The sequence below is a fragment of the Salarias fasciatus genome, chromosome 10 (assembly GCF_902148845.1).
Source record: "Salarias fasciatus chromosome 10, fSalaFa1.1, whole genome shotgun sequence".
NCBI classification, from domain to species: domain Eukaryota; kingdom Metazoa; phylum Chordata; class Actinopteri; order Blenniiformes; family Blenniidae; genus Salarias; species Salarias fasciatus.
In genome coordinates, this window is record NC_043754.1 from 27331663 (window position 1) to 27351192 (window position 19530).

At 53.2% G+C, this 19530-nt stretch overlaps 1 protein-coding gene across 1 annotated transcript in view; it reads left to right on the forward strand.

Moving 5' to 3' along the window:
- vps37d (VPS37D subunit of ESCRT-I) overlaps positions 1-19530 on the forward strand; it is a 30374-nt gene that overhangs the window by 3123 nt on the left and 7721 nt on the right. Inside the window, 1 exon segment of the mRNA XM_030101599.1 lies at positions 14705-14876. Coding sequence (XP_029957459.1) covers positions 14705-14876 — 172 coding nt within the window.

Below are 19530 nucleotides of genomic sequence, written 5' to 3' on the forward strand. Positions count from 1 at the left end.
GAGCAGGACCAGGACCAGGGACAAGAGCAGGAGCAGGACCAGGGACAAGAGCAGTACTTCTGCTGTCTCCATGGCGACGGAGCCCCAGTCTTTTCAAAAAGCTGTTCCCGAGCCTGTGAACACGTCTGTCTCCCCCCTCCCCTCGGGAAAAAGATACCGGACTATCAAAAGCCACACAAACAGACTCAGAAACAGCTTCTACCCACAAGCCATTGCCCCCCCACCACCCCCTCCAGGCCTGATGACCCCCCCAGCTGCCTCCAGCTCCCCCCAGCCACCCATGTAGCACAGAGCCACTTTACATGTGTGCATTTACCTGTGTGTCAGCTCTTCTTTTTGCTCTGCACACCGTTTCACGTTTGCTCTTTTTTTTTTAATATTTTTTTTTTTTATTGAGCATCAAAATCACATTGCATGGCGGCAGTATCACAAGACGCGTACATATAAGAGTTGTAAAGACATCTCTCAGAATAAGGCTCATGTTTCCCCCCGTCCCCACACCCGCATCCCTTCAAGAACATATAAGACATCAACCGAAAAAAAATAGACACAACCAAACCAAAAAAAAAAAGGGGGAAGAAAGAAGGGGAGGAGGGAGAACACATGCATAACTGAAGCTGTGTACTGAGCACTGTGGTTTACATGAGCTAATAAAACCAATGCTAGTGTACGAGGGCTATTAGCTGGGCACGGTTTTGAGTTGACTCAGAAATGTTAACACTGGACCCCATACAGAGAAGAATTTGTCCCTGGATCCCCTGATAGTGTATTTTATTTTCTCTAATTGCGTGAATTGCTTTAGGTCGCTAAACCACAGAGACACGTTAGGCGGGTTTTTAGACTTCCAGTGTAATAATATTCTCCTTGCCAGCAGCGTTGTAAAAGCAGTGATACCTTCATGTCTTTCCCTCCTTGTAGAATGACTACTACCTGTGATACCAAATATAGCCATTGCGCACTGTGTTGGAGAGAAATATTAAGTGCCTCTGACAGTGTTTTAAAAATGTCGACCAGTATGCTGTCAGGGCAGGGCATGACCAAAACCTATGGGTTAAGTCTGCAGGAGTGTTTTGACATCTGTCACAGTTTGCATCTATATTGGGGTCGATTTCAGCCAATCTTGCTTTAGAGAAATGAAGACAATGCAAAATCTTGAATTGTATTATGTTTAGTTTGGCGCAGGAGGTGCTGTTATTCACTCTCTGTAGAGCTCTGTCCCACATGACTTCCTCCAGACCCCCCCCCATTCATCCATCTTTCTGCCCTGATTTTTTCAAGGGCTGTGTTTTAAAAAGCAGTGAAACAGTTATTAATTCTTGAAATTAGTCTTTTAAGGTTAAGAAGGTTTTCAAACAAATCATCTAAGCCAGAAATTGATGACATGTGGAAAGTTGGGGTCGTGATGCTGGAGGAAGTGGCGAACTTGAAAGTATTGAAATAGACTGGATCGAGGAAGGGACATTTTATTGATAAGTCTTCAAAGTTTGCAAAGATCTTGTTTATATAAATGTCTTTAAATTTGCAAATGCCGCGTCTTTGCCAATGAATAAATTCCGGGTCTAATCTAGCTGGAGAAAAAAGGTGGTTATTGTGTATAAGTTCTGCCTGCATTGATTCCATGTTCTCAGGGTATTCATAAGAATTGGATTCTTAGTATATCGTGAGATAGAGAGGGGGGCTGGAAGTGACCCCTGAGCGATGTTGAAAGACAACATGCAGCTTCAGTGACACCAGTGTGGATCAGGGGAATGAAGCCAATGGATCATCTTTTGAAAGTTTGAGGCCCAGTAATAGTAACAGAGATTTGGAAGAGTTGCGCCTCCTTGCATTTTAGGCCTCTGTAGTAGTTCTCGCCGTGCTCTGGGTGTCTTCCCATCCCATAGAAATGAAATAAGGACTTTATCAATAGATTTAAAGAAAGATTTTGATAGAGCTCTTGCATGTTTCTTGTAATTTTTATGCCCAGGTATTTAAAACCTTTTCTAGCCATTCAGAACGGTAGGGTATTATCCTGTATTTGGAGAGCCAGATTGTTGAGGGGGTAACATTTACTTTTACTAAAGTTCAGTTGATATCCAGAAAACATACCAAATGTATTTAGAGTTCTGATGATATGAGGAGTGCTTGAAACGGGGTCCGTAACATACATCAGTAAGTCATCAGCATACAGAGCTACTCTGCACTCCTTCCCCGCCCTGTGAATCCCGTTTAGTGGTGGGAGTGATTTGAGGGTCTTGGCTGAAGGCTCTGTGGCCCGGCAAATAGTAACGGGCTGATAGGGCATCCCTGGCGGCTCCCCTTGGCAATTGGAAATACTGTGAATGCTTACCATTGTAATTACAGAGGCTTTAGGTGAAGTATATAGAAGTTTAATCCATGAAGTGAAGTTAGACCTGAAACCAAACTTTTTTAAACATGCAAATAGATATTCCCGTTCTATCCTGTCAATGCTTTTTCTGCGTCCATTGAAATAACCACCTTGGGGGCCACACTCGACCCGGGCGAGTGAGTAACGTTTAAAAGCTGGCGAATGTTTGTGAATGGATGACGCCCCGAAATAAAACCAGTCTGGTCGGGAGAGATTACATCATGCATTGTAGTTTCTAGGCGTAAGGCAAGGGCTCTGGCTACGATCTTCACATCACTATTTAGAAGGGGGAAATAGGTCGATATCAGCGACATTCTGTGTCGTTTTGCCTGGTTTAAGCAAGAGAGCGACTGATGCTTCGGTCAGTGTAGTGACCCGTGGGATGAAGAATCGGTAAACATATCAAGGAAGAGATTAGATAATTTAGGAGAGAACTTTTTAAAAAACTGTATGGGGTACCCATCAGGACCAGGCGTTTTGCCACTTTGCATTGCCTTTATTGCATTTATGATTTCTGTATGTTTTAGTGGTCTCAGTTCTGTGTGAAATGCTTATAGAAGGAGCCTGAAGCTTGAAGAAATGTTCCATGGCTGTTCTGTCCCTCGGCATCTCTGATGTATGGACATTTGAATAAAACATTTCATTAATCTCTTCTGGGCCGGTAGTTAGTTCACCATTATCTGTCTGAATTTGAGGGATCTGTTGAGCGACTGAACGGCACCTGAGTTGGTGAGCGAGCAGTCGGCCAGCTGTATCACCATGTTCATAGACGTAGCCCCGTGGTTTTAACAGGAGTCCTCCGTCTTCTCAGTTGAAAGCAGACTACACTGTTTCTTTGAAAGAGCTCCGGGGAGACAGACAGTGATTTAATGAGGTCTTCTTGTTTACTTCTTTTCAATGTATTGACCGTAGCAGAGGATGCTATAATCTCACCTCTGATAACGGCTTCTCGTGTTTCCCCGAGGACGGAAGGGGAAACGTTATCCTTCTTGTTGAATTCAATAAAGTCTTCAGTTTTCTGGGATATCATTTCACAAAAAGCCTCATCAGCCAGGAGACCTCCGTCTAACTTCCAAAAGGGGCGTTCTGAACGATAAAGAGGGAATGCAACATCTAACAATACAGGGCGCGGCCTGGTTCAGCTATAGCTGAATATTCAGCTTTTGTCACAGAGGGCAGCAGAGACTGGTCAATAAAGAAATAATCTATTCTGCTATATGAGTGGCGTACAGACGACAACAAGAAAAGGACTTACTCTGCGGATATAAAAACGCCCCGGGTCAACACTTCTAGCTGGTCCATATCATCTGAGAGTAGCTTGGCTTTTTTGGAAAGGTTAATGGATTTAGGATTAGAGCGATCTAATGTTGGATTCATGACACAGTTTAAATCTCCAGCAAAAATCAATAGTTGTGAATTCAAATCTGGAATCAATGAGATTATTTTCTTCATGAACTTCTCATCATGTAAATGTTAACCAAAACCCCAGAGAAGCCCAGAGACCACTATAAATCTTCCTTGTGGATCCCAGATGACAGTGTTTGCATTAAACTGGATTTTCTTATGAATCAATATGGCAGTTCCACATGTTTTAAACGGAGCGTATAGCGGCCCTCTCTGCATCATTACCATGAACCACTTTTAACCATAAAGAAAAGTGATTTGGCAAGAAAGAATTAAGTAAGAATAAAACTGTAATGAAGTGCACAGCTTTCGATGTTTCTTCCCTAAAATTAACAAAAGTGAGCAAGTGTTGCAAACAGTGGTCGTGTCCCCTTCCCAAACCCTGTCCCACTCACAAAACTCAAACAGACCTGGAACTAGAACTAAGCCCATACCTGTCCCTCTCTCTGAGGCAAGCGGCAGGCTGAACACTATTTTCAAAAACTTCTGGTAGCACATCCTCTTGAAGACTCTGCCCAGTCATTGGTAAAGTTTTAACACTAAAATGTGACCTGAATTAAAATGGTAGAATAATTAAGCGTCTATGAAACACGTGAGCTATACTGCAGCACACGTATATGAAAAATAACAAAAGAGGTTTGTGTACAACCGAGTGTTCAGTAGTCCAGTTATAAAGTCAGTGTGAGTCTGTACTTTGGGTCTGAGGGGCGCTGCATACGTGAACGTACTCAGTCATTAACAGGCTGTACCAGAACTGAACAGATGTAGATCTGCTCCTGGCCGAACCTCTGAACGAGAACTTCTGTGCTTCACCAGGTGAAGTGGACGTGAGTACAGCATGTGAAATGTGAGGTTCCTCTGTACAGAGCCTGGCTCACGAGGCTTTTCAGCGAGCGCTGTGCTGACGTCTCCATAGGCCCTCAGAGCGCCTCCTTGATATTTGAGCTCGTTGTTTCTGGCCCGGCGCAGCGCCGCTTCCTTTTCCTGGAATCTGGGGAAGCACACCAGAACGTGCGAGGAGATGATCTCTGGCCGGGTCTGAAGCTCTCTCCAGTTCGGGCGGTGCAGGAAAAACATGGGGTCCCAGAGTAGGGCTGTCGCGATTAGCAATTTTAGGACACGATTAATTGTCAGGAAAAAAAATTGCGATTGACGAATATATTTTGGGGGGGGGGGCATGCGTCCACTGGGGGGGGGGGTGCTGCGCGTGTGTGTGTGTGTTGGAATCTCGTCGCGGGCCTGCCTGGACGGTGCGTCGGGCCGTATTCAGCCCGCGGGCTGCCAGTTGATGATCACTGTAGTATTAGCATTAGCATGTTAGCGCTTTTGATCGGCCATGACGTCAGATTCTGAGTTCTATGCAACTGTGTGGATAAAATAAATAATTCACGGTAATTGCGAATATGAAAAATATTCGAATATGTAAAAAAATCTCGATTGTGACAGCCCTGTCCCAGAGCTTGCTTCAGAAGCCCCGGTATGACCTTCAGGGTCCCTGCCGTCCTCGCTGCCTTCAGGGATGTTTAGTATCTGCAGATTAGCTCTGCGCGAGCGGTTTTCTAAATCATCGACCTGGTCCAGAAGCACCTGGTTCTGGTTCTGCAGCGTTTTGATGGTGGACTCCGCTGCCGTTAGCCGTTCAAAGTTATCACCGCTACAGACTCAACGGAGGCGAGACGGTTGTGGAAAGAGCTCATCGTCGTCTGTAGCGAGTCCAGTGAAGCTTGCCGTGGCTTCATTGCTTCTTGAATCAAGAAGGAAACCTCTCCCTGGAGAGAGGCTCGGTCTGTGACGCTGACAGCTGGTCCACGGCCGCCGCGTAGCTGTCGGCGTCGCTGTCGGCGGAGGGTTAGCATAGGATGCTAACTTCGCTGCAGCACGCGCGGCTGAAGTGTGTCCGCTGTAAGCTGGTTCCTTGTTCTTGGAGCTGCTCATACTAGCAGAAAAATAGCTTTCTAAAGGGAGACAACAAAGAAGTGAGCCGGGAGCCTTCAGCTGTGCGTCTTCCCCCTACATGTCAACCGGAAGCCCCCACGTTTGCTCTTTTGTTATATTTCTTTTATATATGTATCTATGTTTTTATAATGTCCTCAGTCTGCCACAGAGGACGCCAAACAATGTTTCACTGTACATACCTGTCGCCTAACAAGTTCTTATGGTGACAACAAAGATCTTTCTATCTATTAGGGGTGCAACGGTGTAAAACCGAACCGTACGGTCCGCCCTGCACGGCTCAATTCGCCTCTATGAAGCGCGCTTTTTCAGTTTTACAATTAATTCATTTCTAACAGCTGCGGGACGCATCCATCCAGCCCAGCTGCTCTCCGGCTCTCAGACAGCCCTCCTCCCCTCCTCCCCCAGCCCTGTACAAAACCCCACCCCGCTCGTTCATATGCAGCGACTGTGCAATGGGAGGCGAGCACATGGCCGAGTGGGCGGAGTCTCCCACTGAGGAGGAAGCTGGGCTCAGTGTCTCACACTGAGACAGGAAGGAGAAAAACTAAAGAAAAGTTATGGCGAGCGGAGGGCGAAGAGACCGGAGTCTGAAGAAGCACCGGCTGTCCCAAACGCTAATGGCCGTTTACTGTCGCCACGGCCCCGAGCCACGTCGTCCCGGTCCTCGCCGGCCCCGAGCCACGTCGTCCCGAATCCCGATCAACTCGGTCCCAAGTAACAGAAAAAAACTGACTGGTGAATTGGTCTGGTGCGCCGCCGCTGGACACACAGACATAAACAGAATGAAATGAAGTCATAAACTCTCCAGATTTTTATTGAGAGAATTGGTTTAAGGATGTATATTGTACTTGATTGCTGTTGATAGTACGGTTGTATGACTCTGATCAGCGTTATTGTGATATTGTACGGTTATATCTATTATCACATTAGTATAATTAATATTTTTATTATATTTAAATTTTATATTTGCTATTATTGCCATTGTTATCTTTTAATCATCACAGTATTGCTGTTTCCATATTAATTATTAAGTTGTATTTTATTTTGATAACCTCACCCTGATAACATGTATCAGCCATATAATAGTTCAGACTAAGGCATTGTCATCATTTAGTTTTCTTAAAAGCAAAATAAAATGAATATTTTGGAAAGTCAAACTTCTTGTGTGACTTTCCAAAAGTCAACAAAACCGAAACCAAACTGAAACCGTAATCCCAAAACCGAGGTACAAACCGAACCGTGGGCTGACTGAACCGTTGCACCCCTACTGTCTGTCCGTCTGTCCGTCCGTCCGTCCGTCCGTCCGTCCGTCCGTCCGTCCGTCCGTCCGTCCGTCCGTCCGTCCGTCCGTCCGTCTCGATCTCTCTATAAACAGTCACCTGAAATACAGTGAAGGTTATGACCTGAATGGTTGCCATGGACACGGGTCCTCAGCATCGCCTCAGTGTCAGTGCTATTAAAGCTCAGAGCGCTGCCACAGGGGGCGCCAGAGAGGTCCGGTGGCTCCCGACACCCCCTTCTGGTCCAGAGTGGTACTGCAAGACTGAAAACTAGCTCAGTGGCTGAACCTCGTCCACACTGCACCTTTAACCCGGTGACCCCTCCCTGAGGTCACACTGCACCTTTAACCCGGTGACCCCTCCCTGAGGTCACACTGCACCTTTAACCCGGTGACCCCTCCCTGAGGTCACACTGCACCTTTAACCCGGTGACCTCTCCCTGAGGACAAACTGTCCAAACGGAGGGAAGCTTCTGCGTCTCAATTGAAAATGTCTTGTAAACGGAGCCAGTATCCCTGTGTGTGTGTGTGTGTGTGTGTGTGTGTGTGTGTGGTCACACTCAAAGGAGGCGAGTGATGAAGAAATGCTGCTATTTCTCGTGCGCTCCACTCGTCACGTGCGCTCAGTGTTAATAAGGCTATAAAGCTGAGTGGCATGTGATTCATCTGCTGGGACACACACACACACACACACACACACACACACACACACACACACACACACACACACACACACACACACTGGACGGGCTTCTCGGTTTCTCTGTTGATGTTCTGTAAGCGTCTTTTTTAAGGCAACATTTCCACAAAGCTTCAAGGAAAAAGGGAGAGAGAAGAACCCCGAGAACAGCTTAGAGCGGAGAACCACACACTCTGAACATTAACACACTCTGAACATTAACACACTCTGAACATTCACACACTCTGAACATTAACACACTCTGAACATTAACCATGAGAACACGGACATTCATCTGGACAGAACACCAGGTTGGATTGTTGCTATGGTAACTGTCTGGGACCAGGAGGATCTGGTCTGGGACCAGGAGGATCTGGTCTGGGACCAGGAGGATCTGGTCTGGGACCAGGACCAGGAGGATCAGTCATCCTGGGTTCATTATCTCTGTAGAGACCGGCCTGTGAGCAGGACGTCCCTCCTGTCCACCCAGAGCCAGAGATTTCACCTTTGACCTTTGACCTGCTGCTGCCACTGAATTAGTCATGGAGCGAGGACAGCTGGACGTCCCTGCTGTCCCGGGGAGTTTGGGCTGGACCATATGGCCAAAAATGTTATCAGGACATAGGTCTTAAATTCAGTCGATACGATATAATTCCGATATCGATATAAATGATACAAAAGCCTCAGAAAAACTGTTTGGAATCATGCACATAATGTACTTCCTGTAAAACTAGAAACTATCCAGGAAGCTCCTCCAGTGTCACATTTTAGAAATAAAAACTACAATAAATTAAATGTGTACCTTTCATTTAAGAAATATGAAATCACTGTCAAATAAATGTAAGTTTCACCTTTTTCAGTATACATAGCTTCAACTTTACTCTTGAACACAGTTCTGTTGTTGTTGTGGATTCAAACTCAGCTGCTTCAACCAGGAAGAAAAATAAAAGTGCTCAGAATTACTCAGGTTAAAGCTGGAGTGCGTAACGTCGCTCGCCCTCTAGCGGGATTCTGCGTTCTTACAACAATAAAGCCGGCGCTTCCACATGAGGTACGCCCCGCTGTCCCCGCTGTCCCCGGTGTCCCAGCTGTCCCCGCTGTCCCCGGTGTCCCAGCTGTCCCCGCTGTCCCCGCTGTCCCAGCTGTCCCAGCTGTCCCCGGTGTCCCCCCCCAACCTGCCAGGTGATTCACGTTTCCACAGCGCGAATCGCCGCTGGAAACGGTTTTTCTTCTGTGTGAATAAGGACAGCTGGTGAAAAAAAGATGGACTCTTCCGAAGAGGTCATTATTGTTTTCTTTTTTTTTTGCCACAGAAACGCAAACAGCTGATTAAAACGGGAGACGAGGTTCCTGCTAGTCTGTAACCGACGGGTCAGAGGATGGACAGACCAGCGTCGTCAGAGGGAATCATTTGTTGTCCGTTGGTCTCCAGTAGCTGCTTCTTGATGTTACACATAAAGTACAGTGTTTTCTGGAGGAAAAGAGTTTGGCGGGGGGGGCCGTGTGGTGTCGCTGCTAACAGCTAACGCTGCTAACACAGCTAACGCTGCTAACGCTGCTAACGCTGCTAACGCTGCCAGTGTTCGACCGTCGGAGAGGTTTTTTTTTCTTTTTTTTTCCTCCTCTCCGTTGTCCGGGCGCTGCACAGTTTATCGCGGGCGGCGCCCGGACTGAAAGGGTCTGGCAGAAACCCTGATAGCATGCGGCTTCCTCGGTCTGCCTGAGACTGTGAGCTGAGGCTGAACCCTCCGCCCGCCCCCCCTCCTCCCTTCTTGTTGTGACGTAAAATGCGTGATTTCCTGTGCGCCAGTGCGGGAATGTCGCCGGTCGACACGCAAAGCAAGAATTATATATATTGAAAAATCCCGGAGACGTTAGAGGAGCCGATCGGCCGAATCTGCCTTGTGTCATCTCCAGCAGCAGTGGCCTGGCTAAAACGGACGTTCAGAGACATTTAGCTTTAAGTACAGGATTACTCCAGGTTGTAGAGAGTATGGTGACGCTGCAGCGAATCCCTGTACTGTTTTATTTTTTTTGTGGAATTTGTCTTCACTGTTGCAGCGTCTTGTAAATTGCAGACGGTCGCTGAACCCCGCAGCACCACCGGCTGCTCGTAGAAATCAATACTGTTTCTGCTGTTTGACAGATACTTTTAATAAAAATGAGCTTGCAGCCTGTCGTCCAGCTCACAGCGGCGGGATGGAGGCTCCTCTGTGTGTTACTGACGTTTTGTTAAAGAGTTATTGAGACCGAAAGTCCTCATCTGTCAACATGCTGCTGACTTTACTGGACTGTTCAGTGACTGATATTCCTAATTCGTGGCCACTAATTAATATTTCGTGCGCACAATTTATTATTTCGTGGCCACAGATTAGCTTGTGAAGCTTGTTCAGTGGCGTTTACGTCACCAGTTCTCATTTTGGAGCTCAAACTCACCGCGGGGGAGCTAGCTTGTAGCCTGAGCCGAGGACGGCCCGCTGTGGCTGCAGAGCACTGATCACTCTCTCACGGCGCTTTCTGCTCGGCTTGAATCGGCGGCGCCGTGGACAGCAGTTAGTGACTGTGAAACGCTGACTGTAATGCACTATATCCAAAATGTGTTTAAAACTCAGATCACTGTTACTGAATAAAAATATACACAATATATATATTGGTATCGACATTCTGTCCAGCACTACGGGGAGTCGAACCGGGTGACTCGGAGTCAGAGCTCCATCCATCTGCTGGACACTGGCGTTTGGTCCCAGATCCAGGATGAGGGGCGGGGGCGGGGGCAGCGGTGGTGCAGTGTGATGCTGGCATCAACATCTGGCTGCTGGTCCCGTCTGGACGCTGCAGCTGTGGCTCTGCAGGAGGGTGGAGGTGGAGGGGGCGGAGCCTCCGTCACTGGGCCACTGCTGCACGTCTGTCCAGATGTGCAGCGCTGCGTCCCCCGGCCTCCGTCTGTCCAGATGTGTGGTGTGTCCCTCTGCCGGCCTTGTCCTGGGAGCAGGACGGCTGTCCTCTGTCCTCCAGTGGCTGCTGGGGGGTGGCGGGGAAGGACGGAGGAGGAGGGGGGAGGAGGACGGAGGAGGAGGGGGGTGGAGGACGGAGGAGGAGGGGGGTGGAGGACGGAGGAGGAGGGGGATGGAGGACGGAGGAGGACGGAGGAGGAGGGGGGAGGAGGGGGGAGGAGGACGGAGGAGGAGGGGGGAGGAAGGGGGAGGAGGACGGAGGAGGAGGAGGGGGGAGGAGGACGGAGGAGGACGGAGGAGGAGGGGGGAGGAAGGGGGAGGAGGACGGAGGAGGACGGAGGAGGAGGGGGGAGGAGGACGGAGGAGGGGGAGGGGGGAGGAGGACGGAGGAGGAGGGGGATGGAGGGAGGAGGGGGCGGAGCAGCGACTGCTGGCACATTCTAGGAATTCCTCCAGACTGGAGACGGGTCCGTCCTGCTGCTGACCCTGAAGCCCCAGTGTTTCCAGCCGGTTCTGGCTCCCCCAGCCGGTTCTGGCTCCCCCAGCCGGTTCTGGTTCATCATGAACGGCCCGGTGTGTGTTCAAGTCTGACAGCACACTGTACACACTCAGGCCAGGGTCTGCGACCTGTGACCCCTGCTGTGACCCCTGCTGTGACCCCTGCTGTGACCCCTGCTGTCCTGCCTGTCAGCTGTGGGAGGACAGTGCCCCGAATCCATCCAGTTGAACCAACTGACCACTGACCCCACCTGGACCAGCTGAGACTGAGGATCCTGGTCCTCCAGTTGTCTTCCTGTCACTCAGTCGTCTCCTGTTCCTCGGTGCTGGACACAGGGAACCGTCTCCTCATCCACAGCCTGGACTCGTCCTCAGTGAGGCTGAAGACCCTCTGGACCAGGCCCGGGATTCTGCAGCTCTCACCGGGATGAATCCAGGACTCCTCTGAGTCCCGGAGCCGATCCCTGGTCCGGCCGCCGGGCCTGCTGCAGTCCTCCCTGTCTCCTCAGAGGTTGTTGAGTCTCTAGCTCCCAGACGGTCCCTGGTGGGATTCTCTGGTCCCTGGTCACTGGTCCCTAGTGGGATTCTCTGGTCCCTGGTGGGATTCTCTGGTCCTGGAGCCCTGCAGACCTCTGGACCTTGTTGTGGTTTTCTCTCAGCTAACCTCACACAGGCTGTTTAATGCTGCTGAGTTTGCATGATCGCAGCAGTGGCGTTAAAGCAGGGATGGGGTCTGGGGTCTGGATCCGGACCGGGGGGGACTGCCTCCCCCCCCCCCCCCCCACCCCGTTCTGGATGTTCTCTCCTCCTCGACTCCCTCTGATGGGTGGAGCAGTTTTAGCTCCCTGAACGTCAGACCCAGCTAGCAGCACATGCTAACGTAGCCTTCAGGTTTACAGCTAAGCTAGCTGGCTAACCACAGGTTAGCTAATACCCCTTTCCCACCGGCCAGAAACCCGTTCAAACCCGCTAACACCCGGCTCCTCATGGCAGAGGGACAGGGTTTCATCGGCATTTCGACCCTGCAATCGACCCGGGAATTTACCGGCTTTTAGTGGGAGGGACACACCCGGGAGCTTACATGATGACGGCGACGCAGCGGCTACGTTAGCGCGCTAGCTGTTGTTTCTGGACACAGCGTGAGATTTCCTTCAGGACGAGCAGCACTGCAGGACAGGAGACCAGAGAGCTGCTCCTGATCCAGGAAGAGGAGGTTCGTCTACAGCTAACGAGGACCATAGATATCTTACAGAACCGAGTAGCTTAGCTACGAGCGCACAGCCCTGATCATGTGACCAGATCATGTGACCAGGCGGCGTTTGATCAAACCAGTCGCCTGCATTATAATTATAAAACTGTGCAAATCGTCGCGCCGCAGCCGGCATCAGCTCCAGGATTTGCACAGTTATAATTACAATGAAAGGCAACTGGATTGATCAAACGCCGCCTGGTCACATGATCTGGTCACATGATCTGGTCACATGACCAGACAGCCGCTCGTAGCTAAGCTACTCGGTTCAAACAGAACGTCAAACATGAAGCTCCAGGTCCATCGTCCTCCTCTACCCTGACTGTCTCCCTCCTCGGGGAGCACCGTCCTGCAGGTTTTGGATGTTGCCCTCGTCCAACACCCCTGAGTCACATGACCAGGCTTCTGCAGAGCTCGATGAGGAGCCGGCCCTGTGAGTCAGGATAGTGTCCCCGAGGACCAGGGTTGGGAAATGACCAGCTGTCTAGTTTACCTGCGCTAAGTCAGCTAGCTTAGCTCATTAGCTAGCAGCGCTGAAGTTACTGAAGAGGAGGAGCTGGGTGGCTTCCTGTAGCCTCCAGAAGACAGTGGTCACCCGGCGCTCTGCGGACCGTGTCCCAGTGGACCGTGTCCCAGTGGACTGTGTCCCAGTGGACCGTCTCCCAGTGGACTGTGTCCCAGTGGACTGTGTCCCAGTGGACTGTGTCCCAGTGGACTGTGTCCCAGTGGACCGTGTCCCTGTGGACTGTGTCCCAGTGGACCGTGTCCCGGTGGACCGTCTCCCAGTGGACCGTCTCCCAGTGGACCGTGTCCCTGTGGACTGTGTCCCAGTGGACCGTGTCCCTGTGGACTGTGTCCCAGTGGACCGTGTCCCTGTGGACTGTGTCCCAGTGGACCGTGTCCCGGTGGACCGTCTCCCAGTGGACCGTCTCCCAGTGGACCGTGTCCCTGTGGACTGTGTCCCAGTGGACCGTGTCCCTGTGGACTGTGTCCCAGTGGACCGTGTCCCTGTGGACTGTGTCCCAGTGGACCGTGTCCCTGTGGACTGTGTCCCAGTGGACCGTCTCCCAGTGGACCGTGTCCCAGTGGACCGTGTCCCTGTGGACTGTGTCCCAGTGGACCGTCTCCCAGTGGACCGTCTCCCAGTGGACCGTGTCCCTGTGGACTGTGTCCCAGTGGACCGTCTCCCAGTGGACCGTGTCCCAGTGGACTGTGTCCCAGTGGACTGTGTCCCAGTGGACCGTGTCCCAGTGGACCGTGTCCCAGTGGACCGTGTCCCTGTGGACCGTGTCCCGGTGGACCGTGTCCCGGTGGACCGTCTCCCAGTGGACCGTGTCCCTGTGGACCGTGTCCCAGTGGACCGTGTCCCTGCCTCCGTCCTGCTCTGGTCCCGGTGGTATTAGAAGAGACTGAACGTCTCACATCAGTGTGTTTTCGCTCGGCATCAAGACGACGCGGTTTTAACGGTGGAAGACGGAGGATCATGGGACCTCATGAAGACCTGGTCCCATGTGGTTTAGACCGGCTTTGGAGGGTCCAGAGAGTTCCAGGCGGGATTCAGGCTGGAGGTGAGACTGGACCTCTGAAGACCTGAGGAAACCGCCTCTTGGTGGGTTTGGGTGTCGCCCGGAGCTGGTTTCCCTGGACTGCTGTTCTGAGGGTCAGAGGTCAGAGGTCAGAGGGCATCAGCAGCTTTTTCTGAAGCCTTCCTGAAGTATCAGACCGTCAGAGGATGAAGCTCTACCTGCTCCTGCTTCTGGTCCTGGTCCTGGCCCTGGCCCTGGTCCTGGTCCTGGTCCTGGTCCTGGTCTGGTCCTGGTCTGGTCTTGGACAAGAACGACGAAGTTCCAGGTCCCAGTCTGAACCTAGACTGGAGCTGGGACTGGGACCAGGACCTCCGGGGAGCTGGAGGTTCTCCTTCTTGCAGCAGGACTGCCTGCTGAGCCTCCTGACCCCTGACCCCTCCAGCTCAGCCTGAGGACCTGGACCGGCCGCAGTGCTTCCTGGCCCGGTTCAGGACTTGCTGGCCCACCTGGTCCCTCGGTGGCTGTGGCTCCAGATGGGACTTTGTGCACCCCTCTAGTTCTGCTGGTGGGACGACAGGAAACAGCCTCAGCAACCGGTCCAGGGTCCAGGCGTGGTTCCTCCAGCCGGACCGCGGCCCCCTGCGGAGCGGCGGTCCGGGACCCTGCCCCGCCCTGCGGTGTGTAGCAGGACGTGTGATGTGTGCGGCGTCTGCAGGGCGGCGGCCCGGCTCGCCGGCGGGGTTTCGGATGTCTTGGTGGAGGCGGCGCCGCTGACGTGTGTTGTGGTTCAGTTCCAGGAGCTCCAGCTGGACCGGGAGAGCCTGCTGACCTCCAACAGGAGCCTGGCGGAGGAGAGCCTGGCCCGCAAGCCCCGCCTCCGCACCGGCACGCTGCAGCTGGCCCACAGCTACCGGGAGCTGGCCCGCCTGGCGGCGGCCTGCGGCGACAAGCAGAGCCGGCTCGGTGAGTCCACCCGGGGGGGGGGCAGGGGGGCGGGTGGGGGCGGGGGCAGGGGGGCAGGGCTGCGAGAAGCAGAGCCGGCTCGGTGAGTCCACCCGGGGGGGGCAGGGGGGCGGGTGGGGGCGGGGCTGCGAGAAGCAGAGCCGGCTCGGTGAGTCCACCCGGGGGGGGCAGGGGGGGGGGGCGGGGCTGCGACAAGCAGAGCCGGCTCGGTGAGTCCACCCGGGGGGGGGCAGGGGGGCGGGGCTGCGAGAAGCAGAGCCCCCGGAGTCCCCGGGGTGGGGGGGGATGAAAGCTGCAGCTGGAGTGCTGTAGATTTGTCCTAAAGGGCTAAAGAACACCTGACCCCCCCCTTTAAGCAAACGCCCAGAACACGAGGGAAGTTTTCTGGTCTCCCTGAACCTCTGTGACCAGCCCAGCTCGGCCGCTCATCCTCCAAATGCTTCCTCCTGCCGAGGCTGGCAGCGTTTCAGAGAGCCAGTCAGCCTGTAGGTTAAAGGTCAGGTTCAGACTGGTCACTCAGAGCTGTGTGTGGGGCTGAGAGGAGGAACCCCCCCCCCCCCCTGGTCTTTGGCTGGTGGAAGAACCAGGAACCAGGAGGAGGTTCTGGTCTGGGCGGAGCGGCGGCTCGGTCATGGGAACCGAACGCAGCAGATCCCCTGCTGGCAGGAAGCAGGCTGCAGCTGTCGGGGGGGGGGGGGGGGGGGGGGGGCTGGAGGACATTCCTGCCGGCAGCAGCGTCCAGAGAGAAGCAGCAGTTTGACTCCAGCAGCGCCTGACGGAGGCTGGAATGCTCAACTTCCTGCTCCACCCCCCCAACCCCCACCAGCAGAGCAGGATGGGCGGGGGTCCGTCCTTCCTCCGCCAAACATCTGAGTCTGGTTTGGCGTGACGGGGGGGTGAAGGCCGATGTGCTGTTCCATGCAGTGGAGCGGTGGAGCGGCGGTCTGTGGTCAGCTGTCCGTCCTGACTCTCTTCCCAAACATCCCTCCGTGTTTCACCGCTTCCTGCAGCCGCCGCCGGCCGTCTGAGCCTCACAGCGGCGCTGGAGCTGCAGCTAGTGGTTAGCGGTTAGCAGATAGCAGCTAGTGGTTAGCGGTTAGCAGATAGCAGCTAGTGGTTAGCGGTTAGCAGCTAGTGGTTAGCGGTTAGCGGTTAGCAGCTAGTGGTTAGCAGTTAGCAGATAGCAGCTAGTGGTTATCGGTTAGCAGATAGCAGCTAGTGGTTAGCGGTTAGCAGCTAGTGGTTAGCGGTTAGCAGATAGCAGCTAGTGGTTAGCGATTAGCAGCTAGTGGTTAGCGGTTAGCAGCTAGTGGTTAGCGGTTAGCAGCTAGTGGTTAGCAGTTAGCAGCTAGTGGTTAACGGTTAGCGGATAGCAGCTAGTGGTTAGCGGTTAGCGGATAGCAGTTAGCGGTTAGCAGCTAGTGGTTAGCGGTTAGCAGCTAGTGGATAGCGGTTAACAGATAGCAGCTAGCGGTTAGCAGCTAGCTGAAGGGATCCCTCGTCAGGCTGGATGTCTCCTGGATTCCTGGGGGGACGTCTTCAGTCCTCAGCCTGTGTCAATCAGTGGACGCTCTTCCTCTTCCTGGAGCCAGAGCTGCTGACGGAGGGCAGGTGGAGGGGGGCAGGTGGAGGAGGCTGGGTTTGTCTGCTAGCTGCTCTTCACACTAGCTTACTGGTGTTTCTGGGACGGTGTTGACAGCAGCTCATCCTGCTGCGTATTTTTAGCCCCAGAACCGTTTGAATCCCGACGCAGGCTGCAGGTCTCTGGAGGGGACACGTGTAGGACTGTTTCACCAGACGGGGCCGGCGGGACAGAGCCAGCAGGACGGGGCCGGCGGGACGGGGCTGGGGGGACAGAGCCAGCAGGACGGGGCCGGCAGGACAAAGCCAGCAAGACAGAGGGACGGGGGGGGGGGGGGTACGGGGGACACTGAAACATTACGACTTTACGTTTCAGGAAAGTTTGACTTTTACACACATGCTGTAGGACCAGGACCGTATGAACCAGGACTTCCTGTATGAACCCCTCACCCCCGGTCAGACCTCTTACTTCCTGTCAGATCTAATCCAGGCTCCAGTGAGTGAGACGCTGTGATAGACCCCCCACCCCCCCTCGCGGTCTGCGCCTGGTGGGGAGGACTTGGCGGAGCGGTGGATCGGTCATGGGAACTGAACACAGAAGATCCACTGCTGGCAGGACGCAGGCTGCAGCTGTCGGGGGGGGGGGTAAGCTAATGAGCTACCAGCATTCTGACAGTGGCTAAGCTAATGAGCTAACAGCAGATCTGGCTAGCTGGCTGGCTTCTCTCTCCCAGACGGTGGACCAGAGCCGCTGCACCTCCCTGAGGAGGAAGATCCTCATCCTGACAGGACCTGGCGGTGTGGATCCTCCATACTGTTCTCACACCGTCAAGGTTCTGGTGGTGTGGACGCTGTATGCGTCTGACCTCTAGGAGCAGGTCAGACAGGGGTCAGGCCTCCTGCAGTCCTGAACCGGACCTCATGAGGAGAAGTGAAGGGGTCTTCAGTATGGGCTCCGGCCTCGCTCCCCCTGATGTTCCTGAGCGCCGCGCCACGAAGCCAGAGGGCGGGGACGGACAGTCTGGACTGAGCAGGACAGGGAGGACGGTATGTCTGGGACAGACCGGTAGAAATGGATCCAGCATATTGACTTTAGGATCAGGACCAGGCTTCAGGTTCAGGACCAGGCTTCAGGACCAGGCTTCAAGTTCAGGACCAGGCTTCAGGTTCAGGACCAGGCTTCAGGATAAGGCTTCAGGTTCAGGACCAGGCTTCAGGTTGAGGACCAGGTTTCAAGTTCAGGACCAGGCTTCAGGTTCAGGACCAGGTTTCAGGTTCAGGACCAGGCTTCACGTTCAGGACCAGGCTACAGGTTCAGGACCAGGCATCAGGATAAGACTTCAGGTTCAGGACCAGGCTTCAGGTTCAGGATAAGGCTTCAGGTTCAGGACCAGGCTTCAGGTTCAGGACCAGGTTTCAGGTTCAGGACCAGGCAGCACAGGCTGTGTCACTGTGGTTCCGAAGGGTCCTGCTCCTACGGAGCCCGGTCTGCTGGGTGTCTCCAGCAGCATGGGAGTCCTTAGGGACTCAGGACTGTCCACAGCAGGCCGGGCCAATCAGCTGCAGCCAGCGCTCGGCTCTGACAGTGTGTTGGTTCTCAGGGTTCTGTGGATGGGGCGGTCCTCCCCCTGAGCTGGAGGAGCTGTGGTTCTTGAATGTTCTCCTCGTGCACAGGTCGTGCACACCGCGGCGCCTGGGTCCTAGCGGCTGTTCCCGAGCAGAGGAGCTGTTTTCAGGCCATTCGGTTCCCATCTTTATAAAGAACCGAGATCCACGTCAGATCGGTGGGATCAGCTGTCAGGCTGTTTCAGGCTGTTTCAGATGATTCGGGCTGTTTCAGATGATTCGGGGTGCTTCAGGCTGTTTCGGGGTGATTCGGGGTGATTTGAGGTGTTTCAGGCTGTTTCAGGATATTTTGGGGTGTTTCGGGGTGTTACGGGTGATTTGAGGTGTTTCGGGTGATTCGGGCTGTTTTGGGGTGTTTCGGGGTGTTTCGGGTGATTCGAGGTGTTTCGGGTGATTCGGGGTGTTTCGGGCTGTTTTGGGGTGTTTCAGGCTGTTTCAGGGTATTTTGGGGTGATTTCGGGGTGTTTAGGGGTGTTTCGGGTGATTCAGGCTTTTTCGGGCTGTTTTGGGGTGTTTCGGGGTGTTTTGGGGTGTTTCGGGTGATTCGAGGTGTTTTGGGTGATTCGGGGTGTTTCGGGCTGTTTCGGGGTGATTTGGGGTATTTTGGATGATTCGGGGTGTTTCGGGGTGTTTTGGGGTGATTTGGGGTATTTCGGATGATTCGGGGTGTTTCGGGGTGATTTGGGGTGATTTGGGGTATTTCGGATGATTCGGGGTGTTTCGGGTTTTTCGGGCTGTATGGGGGTGTTTCGGGGTGATTCGGGTTGTTTTGGGGTGTTTGGGGGTGATTCGGGGTGATTTGGGCTATTTTGGATGATTCGGGGTGATTTGGGCTATTTTGGATGATTCGGGATGATTTGGGGTATTTTGGATGATTCGGGGTGTTTCGGGGTGTCTTGGGGTGATTTGGGGTATTTCGGATGATTCGGGGTGTTTCGGGGTGTTTCGGGGTGATTTGGGGTATTTCGGATGATTCGGGGTGTTTCGGGTTTTTCGGGCTGTATGGGGGTGTTTCGGGGTGATTCGGGCTGTTTTGGGGTGTTTGGGGGTGATTCGGGGTGATTTGGGGTATTTTGGATGATTCGGGGTGTTTCGGGGTGTCTTGGGGTGATTTGGGGTATTTCGGATGATTCGGGGTGTTTCGGGGTGTTTCGGGGTGATTTGGGGTATTTCGGATGATTCGGGGTGTTTCGGGTTTTTCGGGCTGTATGGGGGTGTTTCGGGGTGATTCGGGCTGTTTTGGGGTGTTTGGGGGTGATTCGGGGTGATTTGGGGTATTTTGGATGATTCGGGGTGTTTCGGGGTGTCTTGGGGTGATTTGGGGTATTTCGGATGATTCGGGGTGTTTCGGGGTGTTTCAGGGTGATTTGGGGTATTTCGGATGATTCGGGGTGTTTCGGGTTTTTCGGGCTGTATGGGGGTGTTTCGGGGTGATTCGGGCTGTTTT